Source organism: Melospiza melodia, chromosome 1, assembly GCF_035770615.1.
Source record: "Melospiza melodia melodia isolate bMelMel2 chromosome 1, bMelMel2.pri, whole genome shotgun sequence".
NCBI classification, from domain to species: Eukaryota; Metazoa; Chordata; class Aves; order Passeriformes; family Passerellidae; genus Melospiza; species Melospiza melodia.
This window is the reverse complement of record NC_086194.1, coordinates 760287-776183: the sequence shown is the minus strand read 5'-3', so window position 1 is coordinate 776183 and position 15897 is coordinate 760287. Positions and strand designations below refer to the sequence as shown.

The following is a 15897-nucleotide window of genomic DNA, read 5'->3' as shown; positions in this document are numbered from 1 at the left end:
ACACAGGATAATGAAACTTGGGGGACATCAGTGCAGTGGGGTGTTGATTCCACAGCCTCCTGCTTTTCCCTGCTCCCTGTGTGTCCCTGGAGGTGCTGTGGGAATGCCAGGGTGGGAATGTCCCTGGAGATGCTGTGGGAATGCCTCAGCACAGCCTCCAGTGGGAACTGGAACTCTCCAGAGCTGGGCAATGCCCCTCATGGGTGGCATCAGGCTAATTCCATGCCATTGGTTCATTGTCCTCAGAGATCACTGTTTAAACCTAAAAAAATAACTATTTAAACGCTGTTTACCATTTCACACCATCCTTTAGAAACCCCACAAACCCAAACCAGTTCTCGAGGTATTTTTTGTAAGGTTGGTCCATCTCACATTTTATGGATTGACTGTCTCACATGTTAGGGGAGGTATAAATGCTCTCCAAATTGATAAATCTGTTGGTGGTTGTGGGCTCTGGCTCTGTTTACAGGGGCTGTGAACTGGAGCAGGTTTGTTGGCTGATTGCCCTGTTTGGTTTCTGTGTGCTGGGGCTTTGTGGAGAGCAGCAGTTGGGTGACTCACATTGATTAATGTTCTGTGTGGGTTAATGAGCTGTTTGAAATGCATCTGGAGATAACATTTATTATCCTAAATAGCCTCTTCCTCTCAGTCTAGCACAGAGCCATCCAGTGGTGCTGGTGTTCCTTGGGAGCAGGTCCTGAGCTGCTTTTGTGCTGGGTCAGGGTGTCACGGGAGGGGAGGCTCCACCATGAGTTTAGAACTTTTATCCAGGCTGAGCAGTTTATTAGGAGCTGCAGATTTGGGAGCAGCAGCCCTTGGAGCAGATGATCCTGCTGGAGTTACTCTCCCTTCTCACATAGCTCACCCCCCTGTACAGAGTTGTTATTTCTCTACTGAGTTACTGATGAACTTGGAGATAAATTCACTTATTTTGGACCAGCCCACATTGTGCCCAGCCCACTCTGCCTCCAGCACTCAGGGGGGGTTTATTATTCAGGAAAACCCTCTGTGCTATGTGTGCAGGCACAGATCACTGGGAGAGGAGGGTGCAGATCCCTTTGCTTTAGCTCAGAAGGTGTAGTGGAAGTTGGGGTGTGTAAACCCAGCTGTGCCTTCCCTGAGGAGTAAATCATGGACCCCTGAATGGGGTGAGCAGCTGGAGGGGGAGGTTTGGGTGGATCAAACCACAGCTTCTTCCCCTTTCCTCCTCAGTGTTTTCTTCTATAAGGTTTTGTGAAAGAGATCCTGTGTTTCACCTGCTTTTTTTTCCCTCCTGTCTTTTGTAGAGCAAAGGTGCAAGTGCTGGCAGAGAATGGACAGAGCAGGAGACACTGCTGCTGTTGGAGGTGAGTTCATGAGGCCCAGCCAGGAGGGGTAGATCAGGCTTTAAAAATCCACATGTGCATTTTTTGGAGTTAAAGAATGACTGCCATTGTGGCTACAAGAGTGTTGCTACCAAAAAGAGATGGCAGGATCATCTCTGTGAGAGAGGGGCTGCCTGTGTCTGAGGTTTGCTTCAAACGTGGACCTGCAAGCCAGAATGAAGCATTTAAGAATTTTGTATAAGTCAAGAACAGGTTTTGCAGTGCAGAGAGATGCTTTCATTCAGCAGGACTCACTGACAGTGTGAATTGATGTCACTAATTCAAATAGTGGTAAATAATTCAGGTAAAGGTTTGCCTGGCCCTCAGATAAATACTTGGGAGTTTTGATTTCCAAGCTATGCCATAGCTCAGGGAAACAGCTCATTTTGGAAGCTGAAGTGGTTGGGAAACAGTTGAGGCCACGGAGAAGGGAAGTTCTTCGGTAGCTCCTTCATCCCATCTGTCTCCTCCTTGTTTTCCTGTAGCCCAACTTGGGGTGTTCTTTGAGCTTTTTCTGGAACTCTACCAAAAAAAAAATCCTGAGATGACTCCATGAGGTGCCTTATGGTGCAGGCTGGTGTCCCCAGGTGGCTTCCAGGGAAGCTCTGGAGCACATGGGGATGGGTGGATCTCTGGAACTGCAGTGGGGCTGGAACCCTCCGAGGAGCTGCAGAGGGTTCTGGGCTCTCACATCAGGGCAGTTTCTCTCTGCTTCAGCACAAGAACAATCTCAGTGGCCTGAAATAATTTAAAGTGCTGCCACTTCTGCAAAGAAAATATCTTCTCCCCAGCTTTGCTTTCACAGGAACATTTTCCTGATGTAGAGGCTGCATGGCTGGTTTCTTTCTTTTAAGGTAATTCAGAGTTCTGAGAATTCTAGTTTGGGGCTCTGTTTTTGTTGGGTCTTATTTGCAGAGCTCAGAGCAAACTGCAATTGCCTGGTTGTTACAGCTTTTTTGTCTTCCCATGTGTCAATAAACCCATTGAAAAGTTAATTTCCTGGGGAAAAGCCTGGAGGATGGACCTGTGTCAGTGCCAAATGAGCAGCTGTGATTCAGTCTTCACACATATGGAGTGTGGTCATCAAACAGCCAAAATCTCCCCTTTTTCTCTATTTATTTTAGGTTGATATTCACTGTTTAGCCAATACTTTTCTATTGGCACGTGGAAAAATTTTGCTTATAGGGTGTAAACAGCTGTTTTCCATGGCATTCTTGTAAGGAGAAACAAGGCTAATGCCTTGATATACTGACTTCTTTCCTTTTTTATTTATTTAAGTATATAATTTAAATATCTAATATTAATAGTACTGTTATTTAAAATTCATTGGTTTGTATGTTTTTAGCTTATGGTCATACACTTCATGCTATAGCCCAGTGAAATAATCCAGTGACATATCCTGTGTTTAAAACAAACCAAAACCCCCCTAAACCTTGAGATTGCAATTCTGTTTAATGAGTTTAAATTAATAATGTTTTTGTTCCTCCTTTTTCATGGACTTGCTCCATGAATAAATCAGTAAAGAGTATATCAGTTCAAGCATAAGTAATTCTGCTGTAACAAGCCAGCTCAGTCCAATTAAATCCTCAGGGTAGCTTTGGGCAAATAGATAGGCAGCGAAGTTCCAAATAATAAATCGTATCTGAAATATAATTATTGGCCTTCTGCCTGTTGACTGAATAATTTGGGGGAGGAAATAGAGTTTTCCTCCCCAAAGCAGCCTCCCTGCACAGCCCTGTCCGTGTCCCCACGGCTCAGGCAGAGTTAAATGCATTTTCAGCTATTTTTAGGAAGGACATTTATTGCGAGCGAGGGTTTGTCTGGCAGGAAAACAACAGACGGGGAAGGAGGAGGAGCAGAAAGCAGAAATTTGGGGGTTGAGAAGCAGAGCTGATCTCTGTGTGCCAGTGGGGTTAAAAATGGAGATGGGGACTGAGAGCCCAGAGGTGAAATCGGGGAAAAGGAAATAAGGGCTGAGCAGAGAATAAATATCTCCCTTGAGTGTGACTGAGCTGAGTGGTCTGTCCTCTGCTCAAGCCCTTGGAGGCCCCAGGGGCAGGAGAAGGGCTCAGCAGGGCTTGGGGATGGTGATTCCCTGCTGGGGAGCAGGCTGGCCAGTGCAGCCTGTCCCAGGTCATTCCCAAGCCCAGGGCTCTCCTGGAGCTCTCCAACCCCTCCTGGTGCTGCTCGGGGTCTTCAGCAGCTCCTGGGTGTTCTCCCCACCCAGCTGGGTGTCCCAGCTGACCCCACCTGCTGCTGGGAGGGAAGGAGCAGCGAGCCAGAGGCTTTCTGGAGACAACCTGGGGGTTTTCCTCTTCCACCCTAGTTAAGCACTGAGACCTGGCTGGGAGAGAGGAACTTGAGCCAGGTTTGAGCTTAAATCACACTGGGAAGTGCTGCCGCTGAGGCAGCTTGGGCATGTCCCTCCAGTTTGATCCATGGTGGATCTCTGATGCCTTTGGATTGAATTATCTGTCCTTGTAGCCAGTTTGCTTCCACGTCTTTGCAAACAGGAGCATTTTTGCAAACATTTTCCTGACCTCAGCTGACCCTCTGCAGCCGCAACGTGCCTGAGGGCCCCGTGCAGGTCAATATTTTGTCCTTGAGGAATTCTCAGAGCTTCTGTTTTAGCTGAACAAATACTAAACCACTTCAGAGCTGCTCTGGAGACAGCAGTGTGTTTGGAAGGGACGTTAGAGCCCATCCCACCCCACCCCTGCCATGGGCAGGGACACTTTCCACTATTCCAGGTAGCTCCAAGTCTTCTCCAGCCTGGTCCTGGTGTTCCACAGAAGTTGGTGTGTGTTCTGGGCCCTTCCCAGATGGAGGAACTCTGAGCACCAGGCTGGTGGCTCAGTTTGGATCTTCCTCTTGTCCCTGGAAGCTGCTGAGACCCCAGCACAGGAACGTTGTGTCCCTATGTGCTCTGCTCTCCCACCTTGGGCGTGTTCTCCTCAGGACGTATGGCAGATCCAGCTCCAAGCTCTCCCTCCCTCTCTGAGAGTTCAGTCAGTCTGGAAGTTTGAGATTTCTGGGAGTTCTCAGCTTGTGGGAGGGATTTACTTGGGAAAACTCATTTTCACACTGAACATCTTCTGCCAGAAACTCAAATGGATTTTTTTTGCCTTTTCTGGGTGACTGCACCATGAATCCTCTCAGAAATGTAAAAGTTAATGGTTCAGGATATGTCAGTATTTATTTTATACTGTCCAGATACTGCACTAAAACAATTTTCAAGGAGAAAAATGTCTTGTTAAGGAGTAATAATTTATTAGACTGTGACTTGGACAGTTTACAGGATTAATGTGTTGGTTTTTCAGAAACCTAGTGCAGGCCTTCCGTAGCTCCTTGCTGTAGAATTGTTTTAAGACCTTTATTGAGGAAGTTTAAAAATAACTGGAATTCAGAATTATGTCTTTGATATGATCTGCAAGTTCTTACTTTATCAGGTGCCTTGTCTAGCCAGTAAGGATTTGTTAGCCCTGATTTTAACAGAAATTACACTGTGCACAACTCCTGCAGAGCTGGTCTCTCTTGGCTTCAGGGTGTGGAATAGATTTCCCTCTTTTCCCCTGGTCTATTGGTTTGATGCTTTTCCACTTCCATAGGGTCTGTTGGATCTGAAGACTGGATTCCACCATCACAGCCAGTCCACATTTGGAAAAAGAAATAGAGAAATAGATGCTGTTCCTGCCCCAAAGAGCTTTCTGTGTTCAGAGAGGGAGCAGAGAGAGAGTCCTTGGGGGGAGTGCTGGGAATTAAAGGATTGTGAAACTTGGTAGGAAAGGCAGATTTAGTTCTCTGTGGAAGCAAAATGGGGAAACACCTACTATGCAAATAGTAGTAATTCTGATGCAGTACCAGCATCCACTCCTATGATGATCCCTGTGGCTTCAACGTCACTGATACCTCTGGGAAATTCTCACATTTCTTACGCAGATAATTTTGATGCCAGAAAACACCCATTTTCCGTAGTTGTCTGATCCCCATTTACTGCTCCATCACACAATAACCAGTATGGATAACCCTTCAGCCCACAGCAGCGTTGCTTTCCCCGAGTAGCCGCCGCTTTTGCCTTTTGCAGGCCCTGGAGATGTACAAGGACGACTGGAACAAGGTGTCGGAGCACGTGGGCAGCCGCACGCAGGACGAGTGCATCCTGCACTTCCTGCGCCTGCCCATCGAGGATCCCTACCTGGAGAACTCGGACGCCTCCCTGGGCCCCCTGGCCTACCAGCCCGTGCCCTTCAGCCAGTCTGGGAACCCCGTCATGAGCACCGTGGCCTTCCTGGCCTCCGTGGTGGATCCACGCGTGGCCTCGGCCGCTGCCAAGGCTGCCCTCGGTACGGCACAGCCCTGGCCCCACGTCCCTCGCCCCCTTTGCCCCACATCCCTCGCCCCTTTTGCCCCACGTCCCTCGCCTCACATCCCTTGCCCCAAGTCTCTTGCCCCTTTGCCTCATATCCCACGTCCCTCGCCCCTTTGCCTCATGTCCCTCGCCTCACATCCCTTGACCCATGTCCCTCGCCTCATGCCCCACGTCGCTTGCCCCTTTTGCCCCACGTCCCTCGCCCCACCCTATGTGTGCCTGCCCCTCCAGCCACAGGGGTGCAGACTCCTCAGTGAGCAGTAAAACACAGGAGTTGGGGGTACAGTTATGTAGGAGAAGCTCTGCTCTCCCCAGGTTTGTGTTCTGCTTTCCCAAAATCCCATCTGCAGCCACGTTGCCCTGGCCAGGCACAGCTGGGGTGTCCTGTCCAGCTCTGGGCTCCTCAGCCCAAGGAGCTGCAGGAGAGGGTCCAGCAGGGCCACAGGGATGTTCAGGGCTCTGGGGCATCTCTGATGAGCAGGGACTGCAGGAGCTGGGCCTGCTCAGCCTGGAGAAGGGCAGGCTCACAGGGGAGCCCATCAATGCACACAAATCTCCCAAACTGTGCCAGGAGAAGGTGCCAGGCCCTGCTCAGTGACAGCACCAGGAGCAGTGGCACAAACCAAACCCCAGCAGCAGGAGCAGCCTCTGTCCATGGAGGGGCAGAGCCTGGGACAGCTGCCCAGGGGGGCTGGAGTCTCCTCTCTGGAGCATCCCAAACCCCGCTGGGCACAGCCCAGGGACCCTGCCCTGGCAGGGGCTGCCCTGGGTGACATCCAGGCACTCTGTGTGAAGTTGGAGTGGCTCCAGAAGGCCACTGAGAGCCCAGGAATTGCTGGTGTTGCCTTCTGCCCTCACTGCTCCTGATGTGTTTGCACCTGGTGGTTGTGTTCCTCTGAGCACTGTCACCAGTGCAGCTCTGGGTAAATTCAGTGTGGATCTTGCTTTTTTCCTGTTTTGCCTGTGTGAAATTATTTGCCAGAGATCCTAGAATTCCCAGACTGGACTGGGTTGGAAGGCCCTTAAAAGGACCTCCTGTTCCACCTCCTTCAATGGGCAGGGACATCTTGCTCTAGAAGGTCCAAGTCTTGAGTGGACGTTGGATGTGTCCACTCGATAAGATAGTTCATCTCAATTTTTGCCTTGCTTTTCCACATAAAACACAGTTTTGTGTAATTGGGAAGAGACTCTTCTACCACACCTGAAAGGCAGAATCAGCCACCTCGTGTGACAGGAAAGGACTCAGCTATTTGAGAATCCCCTTTGTCCCAGGGCTTACCTGCACATTGATCAGAGAAAATGTGACTTAATTTGCTGCAGAAGCGCCAGGATGTCTCATTTTGTGTGTTGTGTCCCCCAGAGGAGTTCTCCCGGGTCAGAGAGGAGGTGCCCCTGGAGCTGGTGGAGGCCCATGTGAAGAAGGTGCAGGAAGCAGCTCGAGCCTCTGGGAAGGTGGATCCCACCTACGGGCTGGAGAGCAGCTGCATTGCAGGCACGGGCCCCGAGGAGCCTGAGAAGATGGGTGAGTGCTGCATCCCCTCCTGAGAAACCCCAAATTCTCCTCCAAATTCTCCTCCTCCAGCAGGAGATGGAAGTTGTGGGGAGGGAGAAAGGGATGGCTCATTCTGCTCACAGCAGGATTGACTCAGACACTGAACTAAGGACTTCAGTGCTACCTTGAGTTCTAGGAGTTTGTTCTCCTGCTCTCACTGTGTGGAAATGCTGTGGCTTGGGGTGCACAGAGTGGGCTGACCAAAAATACCAGAGCAGGATATTCCATTGGTTGGGTGTTGGAGAATTCAAGGCAAAATGATAGTCATGAAGTGTTTGCATAGAAAGTTGTGCAAGACTTTCAATCTAAAGTGACTAAATTTAGTATTAATTCTGCTAAAGTAATGCAATTAATTTGTATTATTAATACAAATCTGTTGTCTCCTTATGATACTGTGCATTTAGCTACAGTTTCGTTTCTGCCTTTGTGGTGTTAAAGCAAACAGGGGGGTTTGGGCAGTGGGTTTAGGGTGGATCTGGTACTCTGAGTGTGCTGCTCACTGTGGAGGCAGCAGCAGAGACATTTCTGATGGAGTGCTGGACTGGCACATGATAATCCAGCCCTGGCTCTGGTTGGGCTAGAATTCTGCTGGGCTTTACCTGTGTGTGTTAACAAGCTCTGGTTTAATTTCTGTGGTGTTCAGCAAATATTCTGCTGTTAAGTCTCTCCTCTGAAACCCTGCCTGGTGCAGATTGGTTCCTGGTTGCTCTGGAGTGTCAGAGCAGCTCCCTGGAAGTGAAGCTGTGTGTGCCCCTCTCTGCTGGCCCTGGTGGCTCTGCCCAGCAGGAGGAGCAGACTCTGTTTACTCCATCCCCAGGGCTTTTGCTCTCCTCGTTTGGTTACAGATCCACAATCTTGTCACTGCTGCTTTCTCTCAGCCCCGTTGGCTCCTGCTTTGTTCAGCTTATCACAGTTGATTTCAGTGACTGGACGTGAGCAGGCACGTCTGGCTCTGGGTGAAGCTGAGCAGGATGAGATGGAGCCTGACTGGGAGGCTGGTTTGGGACGTGCTCCTGCCCTGCAGAGCTCCCTGCTGTCACCCTGTGCAGGGACACGAGCAAGGTGCCAGACTGTGGGATGGCATCACGAGGGGCTGTGCTCGCTGCTCCTCGCTTATCAACTGCTGCCCACAGAGGGCTGCTATTTATAGCTCCTAATGGCCATTGCAGAACTACCCAGTAAATCAGATTGCAAAATGCCACTTAAATCACCAAGATAGTTTTTAATTAGGAAAGAAGCAAACAAACCACTCAGCCCTGCTGTCACACATCTCAGTTATGCACTCAGTGGGACAGAACTTGCCATGAGGCAGCTTGGTGCTTTGGGATGGTGGGCATTGTGTGCTGGAAGGGAAAGAGAAACATCTGGAACATCTGCTGCTCCTGTTCCTCAGAGCTGACAGCAGGCATTGAAGCTGTGCTGGAAGGACAAGCTTTGGGTTTATTTACAAGTCAGCTATAAACCAAATCTCCGTGTTACTCCATCTGGGGCTGAGTTTAATTTCATAGCTGTTTTAAAATAAGGTCAGCTTAAGTTAAATTTTTCTTCCAGTCTTTGTTCCCCTTTCCCATATTCCTCCAGTACAGGTGTCACTGTGGGTTGCTAAGGATCATTTCATTTGGAAAAGCCCTCCAAGGTCACAGAGTCCACCCTGTGCCTGGTCCCCACCTTGTCCCCAGCCCAGAGCACTCAGTGCCACCTCCAGCCCTTCCTGGGACACCTCCAGGGATTGGGACTCCAAACCTCCCTGGGGAGCCCCTTCCAATGTTTAACAACCCTTTCCATGAAGGAATTCCTGCTGATGTGCACCCTGAGCCTCCCCTGGCCCATCCTGAGGCCATTCCCTCCTGTCCTGAATGTGTAACACATTTGCTCTTGGGCTTTTCCCCGTTTCCAGGCTGCAGGTTGGCCCTTGGTGGCCCTTTGTGTGGGCCCAGGCTGGCAGGGGGGTGTGAGGTGCCCGTCAGTGGCTCTGGGGCTCTCAGGGCAGATTGGCCCTTTGTGGCCCTTTGTGTGGGCCCAGGCTGGCAGGGGGTGTGAGGTGCCCGTCAGTGGCTCTGGGGCTCCCAGGGCAGATTGGCCCTCTCTGTGGGCCCAGGCTGGCAGGGGGTGTGAGGTGCCCGTCAGTGGCTCTGGGGCTCCCAGGGCAGATTGGCCCTCTCTGTGGGCCCAGGCTGGCAGGGGGTGTGAGGTGCCCGTCAGTGGCTCTGGGGCTCTCAGGGCAGGTTGGCCCTTTGTGGCTCTTTGTGTGGGCTCAGGCTGGCAGGGGGTGTGAGGTGCCCGGCAGTGGCTCTGGGGCTCTCAGGGCAGGTTGGCCCTTTGTGGCCCTCTCTGTGGGGCCAGGCTGGCAGGGGGTGTGAGGTGCCCGTCAGTGGCTCTGCGGCTCCCAGGGCAGTGCCAGCCCAGCAGCTCTGGGTGAGCAGTGAGGGGAGCTGGGCCCGGCCCCGCGGCGTTAATGCGATTTGTGCTGGGCTGTGACTAATGGAGTAAATTAGGGCAGGAGCAGATGGCTCTCCCTGGGGGAGCTGCTCAGCCCGAGTGAACTGGGTCACTCAGCAAGCTGTGGTGCCTCCCACCCCCCAGAGCTGGGCACAGGGACCCCCAGTGTCCGTGCACAGGTTGTGCCATGGGCTGGGGCTGTGCTTGGACGCTGAGGTTTGTACCCCAGAGCTGGGCACACCTGCTGGGCTTCCAGGTGGGAATGAAAGCCCGCTGGCTGTTATGTTGGCATGGAATGAAAGGGTGCTGGGCTGGAAGGGACCTCGGGGATCATCCAGTGCCAGCCCTGCATGGCAGGGACACCTGCCACTGTCCCAGGTGAGCCCCATCCAGCCTGGCCTGGGCACTGCCAGGGATCCAGGGGCAGCCACAGCTGCTCTGGGAAATCTGTTCCAGTCCCTCCCCACCCTCCCAGGGAACAATTCTTTCCCAATATCCAGTCTAACCCTGCCCTCTTTCTCTTCAAAGCCATTCCCTGTGTCCTGTCCCTCCATCCATTCTGTAATGGAACCACAGAATGCTGGTTTTGTATTTAAATGCAGCCATGGCTGCAATGCAGCTATCTGCCTAAGGTTCCATACTAGAATTAAAGTTCATTAGTTGATATATTTCAAAAGTAAAATTATATCAGAGCTCCATAATAATTTTAAAACTATTTCATATCAGTGAATTATAGTCAATATGGAATGTGAAAAGGGAAAATGACTGGAACAGATTGGAGGAGCTTAAGTTAATACCCAAGAATCTCCTCTTCTAAGTCTTCATTGTTAGGTTTTCTAAGAGCTGGTGCTAATTCCTTTTAAGTTGATAAAGTGAGGCTATAGTGGAGTTAGGAGGAGACTGGAGTGGTTCAGATGCTGTGGTGAGTGTGGTGGGCTCTGTCTCCTGCTTTCGTAGGGGCACAGAAAGGTTTGGGTTGGAAGGACCCTAAAGCCCACCCAGTGCCACCCCTGCCATGGCAGGGACACCTCCCACTGTCCCAGGGTGCCCCATGCCCTGCCCAGCCTGGCCTTGGGCACTGCCAGGGATCCAGGGGCAGCCACAGCTGCTCTGCACAATCTGCTCCAAGGTTTTACAACAGTCCCCCACAGTAAATACCAATAAATACCAAGAGCTTTGAGTCCTGCCCCAGTGCAGGCTGTGGAAGGAATGACTGGGGCTGCTCTGCAGCTGTGTCAGTGACAGTGGCCCGAGGGGAGCAAGGGAGGATCCCCTCTTTGGGCAAAGGAGCAAAGGAGGATCCCCTCTTTGGGCTGGGATTAAGCTCCAGAGAAGGGGAATGTCCAGCCTGTGGTGGTTAATGATTTCTAGGAAGTCCTTGTTGATGTCTTTCCATGGTTAATGACAGTGATTTCTCAGGGCAGCCTCTGCAGGGGCTGTGCTGGAGCTACCTGAGCATTTCGGGTCTCAGTCCCACAGGAATTTCCCCTGACACCATCCTGGGGGCCTCACTCAGCTCTGTGCCACTGAGTGAGGGACTGTGGTTTGATTTCCTGCATCTCATCACCTGTAAATGGTGTCAGGGGAGGGTTAAATTCACCGTTTTGGGCACAGGTTTGAGTCATTCCCAAACACACACACACACTAGAAAACCACACACTAGGAGGGCACGCACACACAGTTATTTAGTCATGTTTGGCAGGGAGATTCCTCTGCTGCTCTCCAGGGTGATGGAAACATTCCTAAACCAATAGATTCCAGAGTGCCAATAATATAATAATAATTATAGTAATACAATATAGTACTAATGTTATAATATAATAATAGTATAGCTCTGAGTGTGTCCCAAGGGCTGGGTCTGCACCCCCAGCGGTTGAGCCCATCACTCCTCTCCTGCTGAATCCTGTGGCTCTCACAGGAGCTGCTGTGGCATTCCCAGCTCCCCAGGCTTGCCCTGGAGCCCCCCTGTTGCTGAGCCCCCAGGCCGTGTGAGGCAGGAGCTCTGCTGGCTGTGCAGCCCTGATTTACGGTGGGAAATGTAAATGATGGTTTAGATAACAGCATCATTATCATAGCCAGGGCTGGGATGTTTCCTCAGCCATCGTGGATTTCCTCTCAATTAAATATTCATGTCCCAGCCTGGCTGTGACAGGCTGTGTTGCCTCAGTGAGAGCAGAGGAGTCTGGGCTGTCTGGAGGGCATCTTAAACTGTTTGCAGAGCTGCAGCTCAGGCAGGTGACTCCACTGCTGTTTGCAGAGCTTTGTTTGCTCCTCTCACTGCAGCAGAGGTTCCAGATCTGCTGCTCCTGCAACTCTGTGGTAACACAGGGAGCTCTTAGCAGGGAGATGTTTCACAGGTTTCCCTGCTGACCTGAAGGCCATTTAAGTTCTCTGTACAGTCACTGGCTTGGGCAGAACTCAGCTCTGAGTTAGTAAAAAGGGCTCAGTGTTCTTGGAGGTAATGTGAAAAACAGAATAAAATTCCATGGAAACAGAACAGCTGCTGGTTCAGGTGGAAAGAGGGGCTTGGAGAGGTGATGATTCCTCATCTCCCAGTGGATTTTCCCTCTTGAGAGCTGTCCTGGGGTGGCTCACAACCATCTGCCTCTTCCTGACCTGAGAAATGTCCTTTCATTCAGGGAACAGGGTCAGGAGGAGAGGGAGCAGCCTCAGGGTGTGCCAGGGGAGGCTCAGGGACATCAGCAGCAATTCCTTCATGGAAAGGTTGTTAAATATTGGCAGGGGCTGCCCAGGGAGGTTTGGAGTGCCCATCCCTGGAGGTGTCCCAGGAAGGGCTGGGGTGACACTGAGTGCTCTGGGCTGGGGACAGGGTGGGCACTGGCACAGGGTGGACTCCATGGTCTCAGAGGTGAATTCCAGCTTTAATGGTTCTGGGATTCTCTGACCCCTGATTCCCACATCCTGCAAGGTGCAGTACCAACTCTGCTGAAGAGAGTCCCCATCTTTGGGGCAGGGAAAGGGATTTCAGGAGCTCTCTCCTTAAAGTCAAGGCTTCCCCTTTGTCCCAGGCTGATCGATTCCTCTGGGATGTATTTTCATTTAGCTCATTAGATCACTCAGGAAAATCAGTGCAGTTGTGTTTGTGTCTGTGCCAGGGCCAGAGGCAATTCTGCCATGGCTGTGCAGGTCAGGCATGTTTGGGGCTTTGTGTTATCCTTTCATTTTGGAATTAGGGAATAAGTTTTACCAGACTCTACTGTTCTGAGGAACTCTTCATGGAGAGGGTGTTAAATATCAGAAGGGGCTGCCCAGGGAGGTGGTGGAGTCCCAGAGGTGGCACTCAGTGCTCTGGGCTGGGGACGAGGTGGGGATCAGGCACAGCTTGGCCTCCATGGTCCTGGAGGTCTTTTCCAGCATTAATGACCCTGGGATCCTTTGAGCAGCCTGTGATTTAGAGCCAAACCTGCTGCCAGCCAGGCAAACTCCTTTCCCCCAGACTGACAATGGATAACTGAAGCTGTTGTCCCGTGTGTCCCACCCTGGGACCTGGTGGCCCTGGGAGCTGCTGTCACTGCCTGTCAGGGCTCTGCAGCTGATGCAGGAAAACGCTTTTCAAAACCCATTGACCACAACCTGTGTGAAGCTGTCAGCCTCATTTCAACCTCACATGTGCTGCTGCAGCCAGGACCACAGGAGGGAGGATGTTGGAATAATCAGGATGTTGGAATAATCTTGGTGTCACACATCCCTTCCTTCCAGGTGTCCCTGGACTTGGGAAGGAGCACCTGGGTTTGGGTGGTGTCCATCAGTGTGTCCTGACATCCAGGAGGATCTGAGGGCACTTGGAGATGCTCTGTGTGCTTTTCCTTGAGAAAATCCTCTCTGAGGAGTGGCTGGGAAGCAGTTTGTCTTTGTGGGATGTCCTGTTTGTTTGGAGATCCTACCTGACAGGAGGGGACAGCCTGATGGGGGGGTGAGGCTCTGCTCCCAGGGAACAGGGACAGGAGGAAACAGCCTCAGGCTGGGCCAGGGGAGGACACCAGGAGGAATCTCCCCATGGGAAGGGTGGCCAGGCCTTGGCACTGCCCAGGGGGGTTTGGAGTGCCCATCCCTGGAGGTGTCCCAGGAATTCCTGGAGGTGGCACTCAGAGCTCTGGGCTGGGGACAAGGAGGGGATCAGGCACAGGGTGCACCTGATGCTCAGGGATCCTGGGACCCTGTGCATTTCTCCACGGCAGCAGCGGCAGCATCAGTCCCTCTGCAGCTCCCCTGGATCCCTGGAGTGTCCCAGGGCAGATTGGAGGGGCTTGGGGCACCCCAGGACAGTGGGAGGTGTCCGTGCCATGGCAGGGTGGCACTGGATGATCTCAGTGATCCTCCCCACCCAAGAATAATAACACCTAAATTTAGGTATTTCTATGCAGTATTTTTTTTGTTTGAGTTCCACCTGGCTGGGCACGCTCAGTGTTCTGCGCTTTGTCTCCCCTTTTTTGTCTCAAAGGATTGAATCCAGCTTTCTTTGTGAGCCCTTCCCTTTCCTGGAGGAATGACACTTTCCAGCCCAGTCTGGAACTCTGCTCCTAGGCTTGAGAGAGCTGTCTGACAAAATCTAATCGAGATTTTCCCTGTGACATTATTGGGTCACTAAATCCTTACTCTGAGATAAAACCTGTGAGGGAGAACGTCCCCAGCCTCCCTAAATTGAATTATGGTGGCAGATAGTTCAGATAAGGGGGTTTATCATCTTAAAATAGGCCAAGAGGAAAACCATTACCCTTCAGTCAGACATTTTAGTTGGTTTTTCTTATATATGGAAGGGACTTGTGTAAAAATTTCTCTACAGAGCTGTTGCTGTTCAAGAAGAACACTTTGTACCTTGTTTTTCTCAGTGTAGCACACAGGAATTAGCAGGAAAATGAGGATTACTGAAAATGAACCCCCAGCACCAGCTGATGTCTTCAGAAGCTTAGAGATGGATCAGGGCTTGTCACCAGCAGTTCTGCATCACCCCAGTCCAGGATCTAAATAAGCTCCTTTAATGCCTCTAGATAAATTGTGAAATCCTTGGCCAGGACCATGAGCTTCCTCTTGTTTCTCCTGCAGAGCTGTGGATAAATTAGGATTTCTTGAACTTCTAAACAGTCTCACAAAATATTCTAGATTCTAGAACATTATGCAGGCACCTCCATGGTGTTTCCATGGCTGGTTGTTATCCCCTGATCTCTAGAACCAGCTGTCATTACAGGTACATTTTAAATCAATGTTTTATAAAGCAATAAATGAATTTCCAAGGGCTGTGTCCTGAACACAGGATGCTCTCCCATCACTCCTGCTATGAGGTGCACCCATCCAGCACCTGGAACAGAGACTCCTTAACCATCATCTTTATTATTCCTTCTTCTGTCCTCGTGTTGGTCTCACTTCAACACCAGTTGGGCTTTATCTGGTCTGGTTTAGGGCTGGGGGGGTGGAAGTGCCCCAGGGCAGGCTTGGAGCAGCCTGGGCTGTGGCAGTTCTGTGCTGGCCCTTTGCTGAAGCCACTGGTGGAGAGCAGCAGGTTTTAGTTAGCCCAGAACAGAGAATGGCTGTGGGGGACGATCCTAAACCCTAAACCCTCCCTGTTTGTTTCTCAGATGGAGCTGAGGAGGAGAAGATGGAAACAGAGGCAGAGGGGCAGCCAGCAGAGAAGGTGAGTTTGGGGCTGCTGGCAGGAGGCTCCTGGCACTCAAACCCTGGATCCAGGAGGTTTGGGGTGCCTGTGGCACAGGTGCAGCTGTGATGGGCTGTGTCTGCTCCTGGCACTCAAACCCTGGATCCAGGAGTTTTGGGGTGCCTGTGACACAGGTGCAGCCTGTGACAGTGTGTGTCTGCTTCTGGCCCTTAAATCCTGCTTCTGGCCCTTAAATCCTGAATCCAGGAGTTTTGGGGTGCCTGTGGCACAGGTGACAGCTGTGACAGTCTGTGTCTGCTCCTGGCACTCAAATCCTGAACCCAGGAGTTTTGGGGTGCCTGTGACACAGGTGCAGCTGTGACAGTCTGTGTCTGCTCCTGGCCTTTAAATCCTGAACCCAGGAGTTTTGGGGTGCCTGTGACACAGGAGCAGCTGTGACAGTCTGTGTCCCCACAGGGACAGTTCCCAGCCTCCCCAGAGCTCCAGCTCAGAGCTGGGGTGTGGAGTGACAGCAGGGAGGGAGCAGGGGGGTTCTGGAAGG

The 15897-nt window shown here is 51.4% G+C and overlaps 1 protein-coding gene across 2 annotated transcripts in view; it reads left to right on the top strand.

The window, feature by feature from the left end:
• The window catches only part of SMARCC1 (SWI/SNF related, matrix associated, actin dependent regulator of chromatin subfamily c member 1), a 67493-nt gene that overhangs the window by 29030 nt on the left and 22566 nt on the right, over positions 1-15897 (top strand). For both annotated transcript variants that reach the window (XM_063163607.1, XM_063163516.1), the window contains exons 19-22: positions 1287-1346; positions 5449-5707; positions 7094-7255; positions 15319-15374. In XM_063163607.1, coding sequence (XP_063019677.1) covers positions 1287-1346; positions 5449-5707; positions 7094-7255; positions 15319-15374 — 537 coding nt within the window. The remainder of the gene's footprint in view (positions 1-1286; positions 1347-5448; positions 5708-7093; positions 7256-15318; positions 15375-15897) is intronic.